Raw genomic sequence first — 15,421 nt, 5'->3', positions numbered from 1 at the left:
GAATGTACTTGTCTGAGTCCAGTATCCTCCCTCAACGTCTTGCCCTAGTTGTCTTAATTTTTTCATTTTAAAAAATAGACTTTTCACTTGATTCAATATTTTGTTCAGTTGCTTATGTTTAGACTTTTAGTTAGCATTTTGTGTCATTTCTGTATGTTGTTTCTAGGACATGATTAATTTAATGAGTAATATTCACCTATAAAATACTAGTGAAGTTAATAGAATGCTAATTTCATGCTGCATGGTTCTCTACAACTATAAAAATTTTTAATGGGATTGTGTTTACACTCATAAGTCGTTTGATAGCAGTGGCTGCTGAAGTGGACATTGTGAGACAGTGGGGGGTATGAAGAGAAAATATTAGAACTCTGATTTATTGGATCTTTTAATCTGAGGAAATGGAGCTTTCTGAACATTTGCTAGATGGGTGGACACTGGTGTTCCCACTCCTATCATGCTCTGATGGGCATGTACTGCTGTGAGCAAAAGTGGGTGAGCCCCCAGGAGGTGCCAGGGACACTTATACCCCATGTGCTTCCAGTTAAAAGGTGTTGACTTAAGGAATCCGCAGATTATATTGTATAGTTCTTAACCTTGCTATCACAAATTGGTAGAGAAAATATTAGTGGAAGATATTTCTGATGAAAAATAAACATTTTTCATCAGCCACATTGAATTTCAAACAATGATGATCATTTGATGATTCAGGCAATAAGGCAGCCAAAATAATTTCGAATTATATAAAGTTTTTGGTTTTTTTTAGACTAACTTTGACTCATCCTTTTAAAATATACATGTGTATGTTTACAATGTATGAGATATATAAGCAGTTAAGTACATATACAGAAGTATAAACACATGGAATACATTTTAAAATCTCTTAAATGAGTAAATGAGTGATCAAGAAAATTTGGAGCAAAAATGCATTTCAAGTTAAGTTCATTTGAAGATGTGAGGGTCACATTTTTTTTTAGTTGTTGTATTACCATTTTAATTACACCAATTAAGTGTTTTACACACTATCTTGTTATAATGACCTTGGTGTTTAAATCATCTTTAGGTGACTTTTTCAGGTTAGAGTAGAAAAAAGTGAAAAGTAATGGAATTAATCAAATTGTGGAATTAGTCATTGTAGATGAATTAGATGTTCACTAACTCAGATCTCTAGAATTTAATAATAAGAGAATTGTGCTAATTCAACCCATTTGTGGAGAAACTCGATCTAAATCAGTAAGAAATATGAATTATAAAATATTCTTTAAGAAGTGCTTCTTAAATAATTTTGAGGACAGATAAGAGAATACCAGGTTAATTGTGTTTTAGCAAATCTTTTAAGTGCCATTTAACAGATGGCTGAGATTTATTTATCATTACTCTATTTATTGTTTGAATTAAAATTAATACCAAAGTGTGCTCGAGTGGTCTTTTTTCCTTTTACGTTTAAATAGGCTAGACATTTGTTTTGCTTATACCATTAATTTGTTTTCACACAAGCTGCAAAGGTAACCATCAACTCAGAATTAATTAGTGGAATCAAAATTAATGAGGTTTTACTGCACTGGTTCATTTCCACTGTAGGCCAGTTCTCTTTATATGAGTTGGAGTAGCACTTTGTTGAAAGAAGAAAAATTAGACTTATTTTAATCCATATTTAAAAAGCAGAGAACCATCTTTTCTTGTGAGTTAAGTACCTCTAATAACTATGCTTTCTTGGGCTTAGTAATTGATTTTTTTTGTTTTCATTCTTGATTATTTTGGCTATTTCAATATGTTCTTATTATAGTAAAGCTAAAGTTAACTCTTCAGATACATATTATTATTGACAGAATAGTATGTGATTTTTATAAGTGACCAAACAAGCTATGCATGGTAGTGCATGCCTGTAATCCCAGCGACTTGGGAGACCCAGGTAGGTAGGAGGATTGCAAGTTCAAGGCCAGCCTCAGTAACTTATCAAGACCCTGTCAGTAAATACATACGTACGTACATACATACATACACACATACGTTATCTAACTTTTTTTTTGTGGGCAGAGCATGTTACTTGCGAGTTTCATCATTATTGCACTCTGAAAAGGAATAAAACCATTATTTAAAATGTATTTAGGTAAATATATATGTAAAGAGAGTGCATTTTGTGGAAATGAAAAGCTAGAGTTTTTGGAATTATATCTCTCTTTTTTTTTTTTAAACCTTCAGGAAATTATACCCTGCAATCTATTTTTTTAAAGCTGATCCTATGCTATTATTTTATGTTTGTTGTATGTATTTTTAATTTTTACAATGTAAGAGTAATATGACAAAGAGCTTTTAAATATTCTTATGAAGACGGATTGCATTTCCTCTAATCTTTGAAATGATTCCCTGCCTATAAAGGGAAGGGGGAAAGTTCTGACAACAGAACTTCTTAGGACGGGTTGATCATGTTAAAGGTCAGGTTCCTCATAGGAATGGAAAAGCCTCTCTTGTTTGCTTAATGGCTCTTGTCCTCTGTCCACTAGAATATAAACTATGGTAAGGAGATGTGTGCACAGCTCTGTGGTTGTCATTAGCTTTGTATAGCTTCAGCTCTTGAGAGCTACAACAGATGGTAATTTTAGAAACACCTAACCTGATGAAGAATATTTGCAACACTTCATATTGACTTATGCTTCTTTTCTCTACTTTTTGAAAAATGAATGAATTGTATGCATATGAACATTAATGAAATGAATGTGGACTTGGGACTAGCAAGTAGGCCAGTTGGGAGTGAGGTGCTATTTAAGGATTAGCTCTTTTTAAAGAGGAGTTTGGAGAGCTTATGAGTTGAAGTAGTGGAATCAAAAATAGTGAAGCATGTTTGAGTGTTGTAGTGGACCAGTGCCTGGTGAAAGGATATGAGTAGTTTGAAGAAAATGCTGTTTAGGAATCCTTTTTTTTTTTTTTTTTTTGAGTTTATTATACCCAGAGACCCCTGGACACAGTGGTGGCACATGCCTGTAACCTTGGCTACTCCTGAGACTGAGGCAGGGGGATTGAAAGTTGGAGGCCAGTCTTATCAACTTGGCTAGACCCTATCTCAAAGTAAAATAAATAAAATATGAAAAGTGCTGGGAATGTAGCTCAGTGGTAGAGTACCCCTGGTTCAATTCCCAGTAATGGGGGGGGGGGAAGTCATATAAGAGAAAAAGATCACTGTTTCTCTCATGAAAGATATGAATGACCTCTTTTTAGTGATGCAAAATAGAAAACAGTAGTTAATCATTAAGGCTGCAGTCTTCCCTTTTTATAAAGTGAATAATAGATAATATTTGATAAATACAAAGACAGCACTAGTGACAATCTGTAGAAAAATCAAAGCGTCCATTGTATTAAATATCTAAAGTTAGCAATGCATGTTTTGTGTAGCTAATACTTTATGTTATGAAATAATTGAGAATAAAGGTATCATGGGGTACATATGTGTGTTCTTGTGCATTTGTATATATTTACTCAGTTGTATTCTGTAGTGCTTTAATTTAAATGATGTTAAATACTTTTCCACTTTATTTACATCTTTCTGCTAATTAAAAAAGTAATATTTGGGTGCCAGAATTCACCTGCCCCACAGTTCTTTGTACATCCTTTTAAAGAAAGAAATCATATTTTATATTTCAATTGAGTGTTTATCAAGATAAATGAAATAGCTTAACAAATGTTTAAGAAAGTTATAATGTTTTAATGGAGGTTTGTAATATCTTTCTAAACTTAGTTTTCTTTCTTTTCTTTTTTTAAAATTTTCATTTTTTAGGTGTAGATGGACCCAACATAATACCTTTATTTTTATGTGGTGCTGAGGATAGAACCTGGGCCCTGCCCATGCTAGGCAAGCACTCTACTGCTGAGCCACAATCCCAGTCCCCCGCTCCCCCTGGCTTTTTTTTTTTTTTTGCAAAACTGGGGATTGAACCCAGGGGCACCCTACCACTGAGCTCCATCCGCAGCCATTTTTATTTTGAGACAGGTTTTCCCTAAATTGCTCAGTTTGGCCTTTAACTTGAGATCCTCTTACCTTAGCCTCCTGAGTAGCTAGGATACAGGTGTGCACCACTGAGCCAGGCTTGAACATAGTTTTCTTAACTTTTAAATTAGTAAACCAACTGTTGTGCTCACTTTTGTGTTTAAATGATCATAAAACATAAAAAAGCTAACAAAGAATAAAAAGACAAAACACTTGAATTGGAGAACAAATTAGATAGTTTAATCTCATATCTTTGTTTTATTAATGCCTTGTGTTATTCAAAATTGATTTTAAGTTGTTTATAAAAATAAACATTAAGGGACTGTGATTGTGGCTCAGTGGTAGAGTGCTTGCCTATCATGTGTGACGCCCTGGTTCAATCCTCAGCACCGCATAAAAATAAAAAAAAAAATAAAGGTATTGTGTCCATTTGTAACTAAATATATATATATATATATATATATATATATATATATATATATATATATATATGTAAAATAAAGATAAAGCTAAATCATGGTGAAGAGAAAATGAGAGAAGTGAATGAGACCACTGAGAGTCCATGTTCAAATATGTGTGTCCCAGGATCCTGCACTGGTATAGGAAAATTTAGTCTTAAGTTTGTTAGCAGCCACGATATAAAAGGAATCAGTTGCACCAGCTTTCCCTAAAATGTGACCTTTAAAAACTAGGTGTCATAGATAACATGGTCAAGCAAATTTAGAGATGAATTATATTTTATTTCCTTATAGGAATAATTATATTCACGTCAGCATGCTAATTCATCCTGGAAATTCTATGGTTAAAAACATCAACAACTGCATAGGTTCAGTGTTTTTCATGCACATTCAGCCACCTCCCCCACCTTTTCACCTAATATCTTTCAACATTCCCACTTGGGGAATCAGTGAGATATTGATCTCTGGCTAAAACAGTCTGTTTGCTCAGAAGTCCAGCAGGCTGAGGTTTGACAAGTCCCTTCCCTTAGATCTCATTGAAAGGAGAGTGTATGTACGAACTGCAGGGGACCTCATCCTCTAGAAATAGTCCCAATACGTGGAGTAATTCAGATGGTTGTTTTCATATGCTTTCCCTCAGTATGACCTGAGATCATCATCTATGTCAATAAAGAGTTAAGTTTTAAATTGCTTAGGAATTGTATTATAGAAATTTAAAAACTTCAGTTTTTAAGTTTTCTCTGTTGTAGACTGAGTTCTTTGTTACTGGTGAAAATCCTTACAGTCCTATATTATTTATATCTCATCTTGTTCTAAAAGGGAATTGAAAGGCAAAAACTAGATATGAGCAGAAAATGTTTAATTGGCTTATTGTGTGGTTAGCTGAGGTAATGCACCTGCCGGCATTATAGACAGAAGCTGGGAAGGAAGTAGGGGTGTGAATCTACAGATAACATGAAATATTCTTGACTCCCAAGGATGACTGGCAGGGGGACTGTGAGGGTATTGTTTCCGAGCAGGGAGGAGCAGGGGTTTAAAATGACAGAGTCACACACAAACAGAAGGAAGGACTGCAGAAAGCAGCTCTCATGGCAAACAAAGGAAAGTTCATACTGTGGAAAGGGAACACAGAAGAACAGATCAATTTTTTTCCACCTTTGCCTGCTTAGATATAGCAACCATTTCAGTGAGCGGGCATCTGCAAATTTGAACAGCAGATTTTCCAAGGCTTCTTTTCCTGTTTAGTGAAAGTGTTTTGATGGTTGAACTGAGTGTTTTATGTATAATGTAAAGGAATAAATTGTTCAACATTTAGTTGTAGTTGATTTTTGGTGGTAGTGAATGTGTGATTAACTTTCATTTCAGTTATTTGAGAACAGAATCTGTTTTACTCTAAATTTAATCTAAATGTAATGAAGGTGCATTCTTCTTTTCAGGCAAGAGTGCAGCACTGTATCTGCTCTGTAGCCAGTGACCACTCAGTAGGACTTCTAAGTTTGCGAGAGAAAAAATGCATCATGTTGGCATCTCGGCACCTTTTCCCTATTCAGATAATCAAGTGGAGACCCTCTGATGATTACCTGGTCGTGGGTTGTTCAGATGGCTCTGTGTATGTCTGGCAAATGGATACTGGTAAGAATTAGCTTGAAAAGAAACTAGAAAATTAATGGGTATATTTGGTTTCCTAAAAATTAAGTTTTGCAATGTATAAAAATTACTATTTTTTTCCTCATCACTGCTTTCCCTTAATATTCCCGTTGTTATCAATAAAGAAATATTTCAGTGTCCTCTTATTTGTTGTACTATGCCAAATACTTGTGGATCAGTTCACCAGTCTTTAAAAGCATATAATTGAAAGTAACGTACAGATGAGGACAGATTTAACAAATGACAAAGTATAAGTGACTTCTGTATAATTCATGAGATAAATTGTGAGTGGGATGAAGGAACCATGTTTGTCTCAGGTCAGAAAGAGCAGAAAAAAAATAAAATCCTCTTTTATTGAATAGCAGAAAGGCAGTGCTGGGCAGAAAATCATAGGAAGTAATCTACATCAAGGTTTCAAGTTCTAGTGGGGGCATGTAAAATTTCAAGTTTCAAAAATGTGATGTATGGAGTTTATAATGTGGACAAGTAAGGCTTAACTTAAAAGCACAGGTAAAGATATACAGTGTTCATACACACACTACCATGAGTTTCCCTGGGAAATACTTAAGCATGCAACAATGTTTTGCATTAATCTGGCTTTTTTGTGATAACATTGGATTCAACTTTTACATTGTTAGGTTTTTATCACTGATAGATAGATAATCACTTATCTTTAGACTCCTACTTGAACTACATAATATTTTTACCAAATATTTTCTTTTTCTTCACCTTTTGTTGTTTGTTTTAGTCTTTTTGAAATCAGACGGTATACAGCTGCTTGCACAGTTATCAAATGGGAGTTCCCGTAAGCCTTTTTGGGATAAGTAGCTATCATCTTTAGTAGCCTTATTGATCATCCTCAGTTTAACTGTAACACAGGCAATTTTGACAAGAGGAACCTTCTGGAAGTCTCAGATTTCTTTACTTTTGCATTTAACTTTTTTTTTTTTCTCTTGTCTGGTTGTAAAAGAAATTAATACTTTTGGTCAAATTTTAAAAGCACAAACATTAGAAGAGAAGAAAGGCAAAACCAGAGCTCATTACCCAGTTGTAAATATTAACATTTTGGCATATTTCTTTCTTATTTTGTTCCCGGACATTTTTAAAAACAGAATTACTGCCATCCGATATATGCAATTTTGTATTTTACTTTTGTGTTCCTTAATGTTATAGTCTACCTACTTATCATGGTCTTGCTTGTTGGTTTGATCCACTTTACACACTAAAGATACCATTTGTGGCTAGAATCAGATTGTTTGGTTTGAACTTAGGATCCACAATAACTTGGAAGCACTGTGATTTCTTAGCTCACCAGACTTTTGCCCTTTGGTGTTTTCATCTGTCAAATTAGGATAGTATTTCCTATTTTACAAGACTATTTTATAGTGTTGTAGGAGTAAAATGAGATAGTTCCCTGATATGATAAATAGAATGTATGTATAATGTATGTGTGTGTGTACTTTTTAGTTTGTGTGTATATGCATACATGTGTATGTATTTCCTATAATTATTAAAGAAACATGCTGCTTAACTTATTACCTCGTGGAATTTGGCAGAATGACTTTACCTACATTTGGAAATATTTTCTTTGGGAATAAGTATTGAAGAAAATTCTTAGAACAATAGAACTATATTAAAATATTGTAAATACTGTAAAATTAATTGGTATGTCTTAAAATAGAAGATATGATAAACTTGTCTAGGCCTTTTTAAATAAATAAAGGAAAAGAGTATCATTGTCTTGAAAGATTGAAATTTTTAAATGTGTGGTGCTTGAATATTTAAGAATATTTAATCTTAAATATTAAGATTAATATTTAAATGTTTGTAAATAATACAGAGTAAAATATGAAATTCTTTCCAGATGAGATCTTACTGAAAAACAAGGTAACTTTTACAGTGATTTTTTTAAAGGGAAACAATAAATTGCCCCTAACTATAGGGATATTGGAAGATGTTCTGCTTGAAATGAAGTTAGTATAATTTAACCCAATTTAGATTAAACACAATATGTAATATTAAAATTTTAGTTATGCTCTGACCTTCAGGAGGACCTGAGTAAATAATCAGTTACTGACATTCTTAATTAAGGTAGAAATAAAGAAACAAAATTTGTTTTGAATTTTAGCTATAATAGGAGGTATATGTTCTTTTTCTCTCTTAGCAGTATGCGCTGTAGCTAGTGATATATAGGTCTCTGGGGAGTCCATAAGGTACATCCTGAAGGTATTGACATTATTTATTTATTAAATTTATTTATTTATTAAATAAATAAAAAATGAAGCTGGATAAATCGGATTCAGCCACGGTTTGATGTATGAAATGTATTTAAACTCTGAGGAGATACTTGATCTTCGTGTTTTGGGAATGTATTTTCACAGACGAAGCTGTGCCATATAAAACCTGTTTATACGTATCGGGCATAGTTTGGTATTTTGAGTTTTACTGATGATTTCTAGGTTAAAACACTTACATTTTGTACTTTTATGTGTCATTTGTTTTAATTTTTTTTTTCTTTTCACATGGATAGATTTTTGTCTTCAGTGTTTATTGTGTAATGAAATTAAAGCTAGGTAATATAAATATAATTAGGGAATTTGAAGTCCAGAATCTGTTATTCTTTTATGGGGACATTTTATTAGATGAACTAGCCACTTCAAAGTGATGAACAGGCCATGAAGATATTCTGGTTAAACAGTCAAACACTAGCAACAAGAATGGGCCAGATGAACCTTTTGACTCCCATTCATGAACTTATTAAAGGTTAGCCACTGATGTAGATGGTGACTGCTTCCACCTGGAGCTCTTTATGTGCTTCAGGGGTCAACTGTCTGATTCTTCACATTTGATATTCCAGTAACTGTGCATGTCATTCCCACAGGCCTTTGACAAGGTCAGAATCCTATTTGGCCCACAGTGGCATGCTTTAAGCCATAACTGGTGCCATAAAGTGTTCTTATGTAATCATTATCAAGCCTAAATAACATTCTCATTTGCTCATTTTTATCATCTTTGCTACTTGGCAAAAGTGATTCCCACATCATATTCCTACTTTAATAGGTTTAATTAGGTCGCCTTGTACAAATGCAAATATCATTAATGCTTGCCGAATATTATTAGAAATTAGCATATGAGTTCTTGTCATTTACTTTGTTCTGTTGCCTTTTTTCTTTTTATTCATTTTCTGCCCCTCTGAGTTTTTTAAAATTCCAATTTTTACATTGACTTAATTAAATATATTCATCTTTTTGAACTGAATTACCTAATCAAACATAGCATAAAATTATGAGTTAATGTATATTCAGATGTCTGCTGAAAATGTCTATAAATTATGGATAACCAAAAATATGTCAAGGATCAGATTTTTATACAAGTAAAGTCTAGTGTCATTCTTAAGACTAATTTCAAAAACATTCCTGTGCTTTTGTTTTCGTTTATTTAAATTTATGTTTCTGAACTTTTACTAAAATTGCTGTTGAGAGGTTTTAGTGGCAAATATTTTCTTCACATATTTGACCTTTTTCCAGCAGTATCTGACATACTAGGGATTTGACCTTACCTTTCTGTTTTATAATATATTGCCACTACATTATTGACTCTCTATGTCTTTTACATTTTTTTACTTTTTTAAAATTTTTTTTAGATGTTGATGAACTTTATTTTATTCATTTGTTTATATGTGGCACTGAGAATGGAACCCTGTGCCTCATACATGCTAGACAAGAGCTCTACCACTGAGCCACAACCCCAGCCCACATTTTTACCTTTTTTTTTTACCCTTTATTTTGTTTATTTATTTTTATGTGGTGCTGAGGATTGAACCCAGTGCCTCACATGTGCAAGGCAAGTGCTCTACCTCTGAGCCACAAACCCAGCCCCAGATTTTTACTTTTTTTATTGTGTTACAAGCATGGAATAGAATAGGAGGAAACAGAAAGAATGAATTAAAAAAGGTACTTGGTAAAATCAAGTATAATTAGAGAGTAGCTTTTATCCTCTTTGATGAATGACTATAAAATATGAAATCTTACTTACCTATGTAGTTAACTATTTCCATTGCTTCTCTCTTGGAAGGAAGAGGAATCAGAGAAGAGATGTGATTGACTTTACCACTACCTCCTCACAACCCTGCATGCTGTTAATTACTAAGTCTTTCCAATTAGATTTCCCCCAGCTCCTCTTTTTTTCCGGTGTATTATTCTAATTTAGGGTTTTATTTCCCCATACCTAAGCTATCTTTATTGGTTACTCTGCCTGCTCTTTCCCTTCTAATCTATCCTGTACTCTGCTTGTTAATTAATCTTAGGATAGAAGACAGCATTAACATTTGGTTCATGCTACTGTTCAATGAATGAACTCTGAACAATGTCAGTTCACAATACCTTCAAGACAAAATCTTCCTACCTTTCTGTCTTTACTTCTTCTTATTCTTTTTTTTTGTTGTTGTTTTTGGTGGTGCTGGGGATTGAACCCAGGGCCTGTGCGTGCAAAGCAAGCACTCCACCAACTGAGCTATATCCCCATCCTTCTTATTATTCTTTTACATGACCATTTGCTGTAGTTAAGAATAATAGACTCGCTCACTATCACTTCTTTTAACTTGTATCATCTATATTCTCATGATTTTCACTTACTTAGGACATTTTTTTTCTTTCTGCTTTTTGAAAAGTCTATTGTATTTTAAGGAAATTGGAATAATTTGAATGAAGTCATATATTTACCTATGCATAGTTATCATTTCTATTATTCTTCATTGCTTTGTGTAGGTGCAGATTTCCACCTGAAATCACTTTTCTTTTTCTAATATTTAATTTTTCTTGTATGTCTGAGGCAATGAATTCCTTCAGCTTTTGCTCGTCTGAAAAAAAATTCTTTATTTAACCTCCTTTAAATTGTTTTTTTTTTCTTTTTTAAATTTTATTTTAGCTGTGTCTATTTGCCCAGGCTGATTTTCAACTCATGAGCTTAAGTGATCCTCCCACTTGTGCCTCCCAAGTAGCTGGGACTAGAGGCATGTGCAGCTAAGCCCAACTTCACCTTTATTTTTAAAAGATATTATCTATGAGTGTAAAGTTCTAGGTTCACAGTTTTTTCTTTCTTTCAATTCTTTACTATCTTCTTACTTCCTTATGTCCAGAGGGAAGTCTGCTGTAGTCTTTAACTTTCTTCTGTATATAACATGTTTGTTTTATTGGGCTGCTTTAAAACTTTTTTTTTTTCCTAGTACTGAGGACTGAACTCTGGGCCTCACACATGCCAGGCAAGTGTCTAACAGCAAGCTAGATTCCCTAGCCCTAAAACACTTTTATTACTTGTTTTGATTGTAATTTTCTTTGTTTTGCTTGGGCTTGGGAATCTGTGAGTGTGGGTTTCTATCAGGTTTGGAAAATTTATGGCTATAATTTATTCAAATATGTTTTCTGTCCTTCATTCTCTTTTCTTTCTTTGGAGACTCCAATTATATGTTAGGCCATTTGATGTTGTCCCACAGCTCACTAATAATCTTAATTTTTTCTTTTTTAATTTTTTATAGTTTCTATTACTGTGTTTTCAAGTTTATGGTTCTTTCCTTCCACAATGACTAATCTGCATTATTCACATTTAAATGTAAGTTTCATGACCTATGTTGTAGTTTTCATTTAGTAATTTTTTATTGGACAGCAGATGTTATGAATTTTATTTTCCTGGTTGTTGGATATTTTTGTATTCCCACAAATCTTTTTGAGATTTATTAAGGGACATGGTTGATCCCCTTTGGGTCTTGCCTTTAAGACTTATTAGGTGGGGATTGGAAGTGATAATTCTGGAGCTAATTATTACCCGTGGTTGAAGCAATACCTTATAGAGTACTCTGCTCCATCAGTTCTTCCCTGTGAGTTAGGAGACTTCCTTCTAGCTGGTGAGAACAGGCACTATTCACAGTAGCATCTGCACCCCGAAGTCCTTCCAGGTGGTTCTTTCTTGAGCCTTTCGTGGATTCCTCACAATCATGAACTTCTCAGTCTTCTGGCAAAGATGTGAGCAACTTCTGCAGATTTCTATGTGGGTTACTCCACTCTGGTACTCTGTCCTGCAAACTCTAGCAGCTTTGGTCTCCTGGCCTCTCAGCCTTTTCTCTTCAACTTATGGAATCTGTTAGTCTCTAGTTGGCTTCCCTCTTCTTGTGCTGTGGTCCTAGAGACTCATCTTGAGGGATGAGCTGCAGTAATTGAAGACTGAACCTTGTTTGTTTCCATCTTTCAAGCATCACTGTCCTTAAGTGCCCAATGTCCATTGTCTGGAAAATCGTTGTTTTCATATATTGTGTCTTTTAAACACACACACGCTCGCACACACACACACACAAGCACATGTACACACACATACATGTGAATGTGAAGGGTGAATTTAGTACCTGTTACCCCATATTGACTGGAAGCAGAAGTCCTTTCTGCTTATTTGAATTTTAAAAGTCGTTAAAGATACATGCAGAATATACTCTCCTTCTAAATTGATTGTTTTTAAATAGATTTTCCTTGGACTGAATTTCTTTTTCTCTGAGTCTTTTCAGTATTTCCTTTTGGCTTGTGTTGATTACCTTTTTGTGTGCAAATGTTTTGAATCTTGCCATGTCATATAAATCTTCCCCCACCTTGAAGTTTATTACCATTGATATATTGCTACCATCTAATCTTCAGACCCTATTCAAATTTCTCCAGTTGTTCCACTAAAGTCTTTTATTGCAAAAACATCTACACTGGAATTGTGCATGGTATTTAGTTCTATGACTCTTTCAATTGGGAATAGTGCCTTAGTTTTTATTTTCCTTCAAAGACTGAAACTTTGGAATCTGATTGGCCAGTTGTTTTGTAAAATGTTTCCCAAGTGATATTTTCTCATGATTATTTTCAGAGTATGTATTACAGAGTCACATCCCCAGCCCTTGTTTTCATTTTGAGCCAGGGTCTCGGTAAGTTGTGTAGCCTCATTAAGTTGCTGAGGCTGGCTTTGATTTTGCAATCTTCCTGCCTCAGCCTCCCAAGTAGCTAGAATTACAGGAGTTCTCCATTATGCCTGGACCGAATATATATCTTTGGCAAGAATATCACAGATATTTTTCTCATTGTATCCTGTCACATGACAAATGATTTTAATTTGTTTCATCACTGATATATACTTAGATCACCTTATTTAGGTGGTGTTTTTTGGCTTCTTCACTGGAAAATTATTCTTTTTTGGGGGGGGGCAAGATACTTTGAAACCATGTAAACATCTGTTTTCAAATTTTTAATTTAGTCATTTATGTCATAAAGAACTTTTGGATTCCCATTTTATTTAGTGGATTATAATCTTAAACTCTTGATATGATGTCCTAGGAATCCCTTCAAGCTGGACGTGGTTTTTGTTGTTGGTGGTGATGGTTTTGATTACCATTTTGCTGTCCAGCACAAACACATAGTGTTGCACGGGCATCTTTTGCATTCTGCCTGGTTCTGATATACTGTTCCTGGCCTGTCTTATGCCCAGTGTGGACATCTGCTCTTCCTTCTAGGGATCACATATCTGTGCAAAGCTACCTGCTTACACAGATGCTTTCCTCACCCCTCTCACACCTCAGACCATTCCTGCAGAGCATGTGGATGCTCTTCTCATACCTGTCAACACCCTGTGCCAGGTCGCCTTCATGCCTAGACTTCATCCGCCCTCCCTCAGGTTCTATGCTGGGCTGCCTGTCTGGGTGAACTCCCTTCTCTGTCTGTCGGGGCTCCAACAATATCTTTATGCTAATGCTTCTTTAGCCCCTGCACCAAGCTGTTACCTCCACCTTCCTCTTGTTAAGCTACCCTTTTGACCCTCTCAGGCTCAAACCTCCTGGCTTTGAGCCATTGCAGGCCCTTTCATCACCACCATGGCTCACACCCATCATGGACACCTACCTTTGCTTGTTCCCACTTAACGACTTTGGAAATAGTTGTCAAAATCAAGGAGTAAGTATAAACTTGACAAAAAGAGGCAAATTAGATATTTGGCGCTTGGCTTATAGTGTATGTTTTTTTGTTTGTTGATTAATAATTCCGTTTGGGTTAACAATAACTGTCACTTAAGTCTCTTCTATTATAACTACAGATAACATTTAATAAAGAACTAAGGGCTAGAAAAGTAAATTCTAAATTCATTCCTGTTAAACTTTAAGACATTTGAAACAATATAAGTATTTTTTTTTCAAAATCTAATTTTAACTTACTTAAGTAATCTTACTTTTCCCATGATATTTAAAAACATAATAAAATATCAATATATTACAAATGATCATATAGAAGAACCTGAAATTCCTAGTAATTCAGCTATGTAAATATACCCTGTTAATCACTTTTTACTGTAACTATAGGATTCCTCCTCCCCCCTTTAAATTATGAAAATTGTTCTCAACCTTGTTTTTTTTTTTTAATAACAATATATTGTGGCTTTTATTCCATGTTGACACAGCTGAACTTCATTTTCTTATTGTTTCTGCAGATTCATGTGTACAAACATGCATGTACATATAAACACACATGCTCTCACACATATACACTCTCTACCTCTAGTGGAGTTTACAGTTCTGGGTGGGTAGAAGCAAATCAGAAATTTTAAATAAACAGTGTGTTAATTGGATTTAGTGTTATAGAAAAAATAAAGCAGAAAAGGGAGAAATTAAAACAATTAGAGAACAGCTGATTGGAAATGTGACATTATGTGAAGGTTCAGAGGGCTTTGGTGAAAGAGGTGACAACCCTGCATTATCTAGGAAGGAGAGGTGTGTGTGCTAACTTATACAAGAATTGCATAAATGGAGGTAAGTGGAAAGGAAGGCCAAATGAAGATTTGGAAGTAGTTATAAGTAGTAATTATTTTCAGAAATGTTTGGGAAACATTTGGGTGGTGAGAGTAAGAATCAAAAAATTTCAGAGGCTGGGTTGTAGCTCAGTGGCAGAGTGAGGGCATTGGATTTGATTCTCAGCACCACATATAAATAAATAAAACAAAGGTTCATCAACAACTAAAAAAATATTTTTTAAAAAATTTCAGACTGGGGGCTGGGAGTATTGCTCAGTGGGAGAGCACTTGCCAAGCATGCATGTCTGGGTTTGATCCCCAATACTGAAAAACAAGAATCAAATGAACAAACAAACAAAAAAGAAAAAGAGACAAAACAAGGAAATTTGCTTATTGGTTTGAAAAATTATGCATTTTAGTAAGGTATTTTTGTTTAATATTGATGTACAACTTGGGGAACATTCAGGTCATCTTATTTAATGTTTATAATAGTGTAATGATGTAGGGGTAATCAAGGAAACCTGGGAAATAGGAATAGAGT

General features: G+C 34.3%; 1 protein-coding gene across 3 annotated transcripts in view; it reads left to right on the top strand.

Moving 5' to 3' along the window:
• The window catches only part of Wdr7 (WD repeat domain 7), a 326,163-nt gene that overhangs the window by 58,359 nt on the left and 252,383 nt on the right, over positions 1-15,421 (top strand). For all 3 annotated transcript variants that reach the window (XM_026393174.2, XM_026393173.2, XM_026393172.2), the window contains exon 13: positions 5,874-6,069. In XM_026393174.2, coding sequence (XP_026248959.1) covers positions 5,874-6,069 — 196 coding nt within the window. The remainder of the gene's footprint in view (positions 1-5,873; positions 6,070-15,421) is intronic.

This window comes from Urocitellus parryii, chromosome 13, assembly GCF_045843805.1.
Source record: "Urocitellus parryii isolate mUroPar1 chromosome 13, mUroPar1.hap1, whole genome shotgun sequence".
Classification (NCBI taxonomy): Eukaryota; Metazoa; Chordata; class Mammalia; order Rodentia; family Sciuridae; genus Urocitellus; species Urocitellus parryii.
The sequence above is the reverse complement of the archived record's forward strand: the minus strand, read 5'-3'. Positions and strand labels throughout refer to the sequence as shown.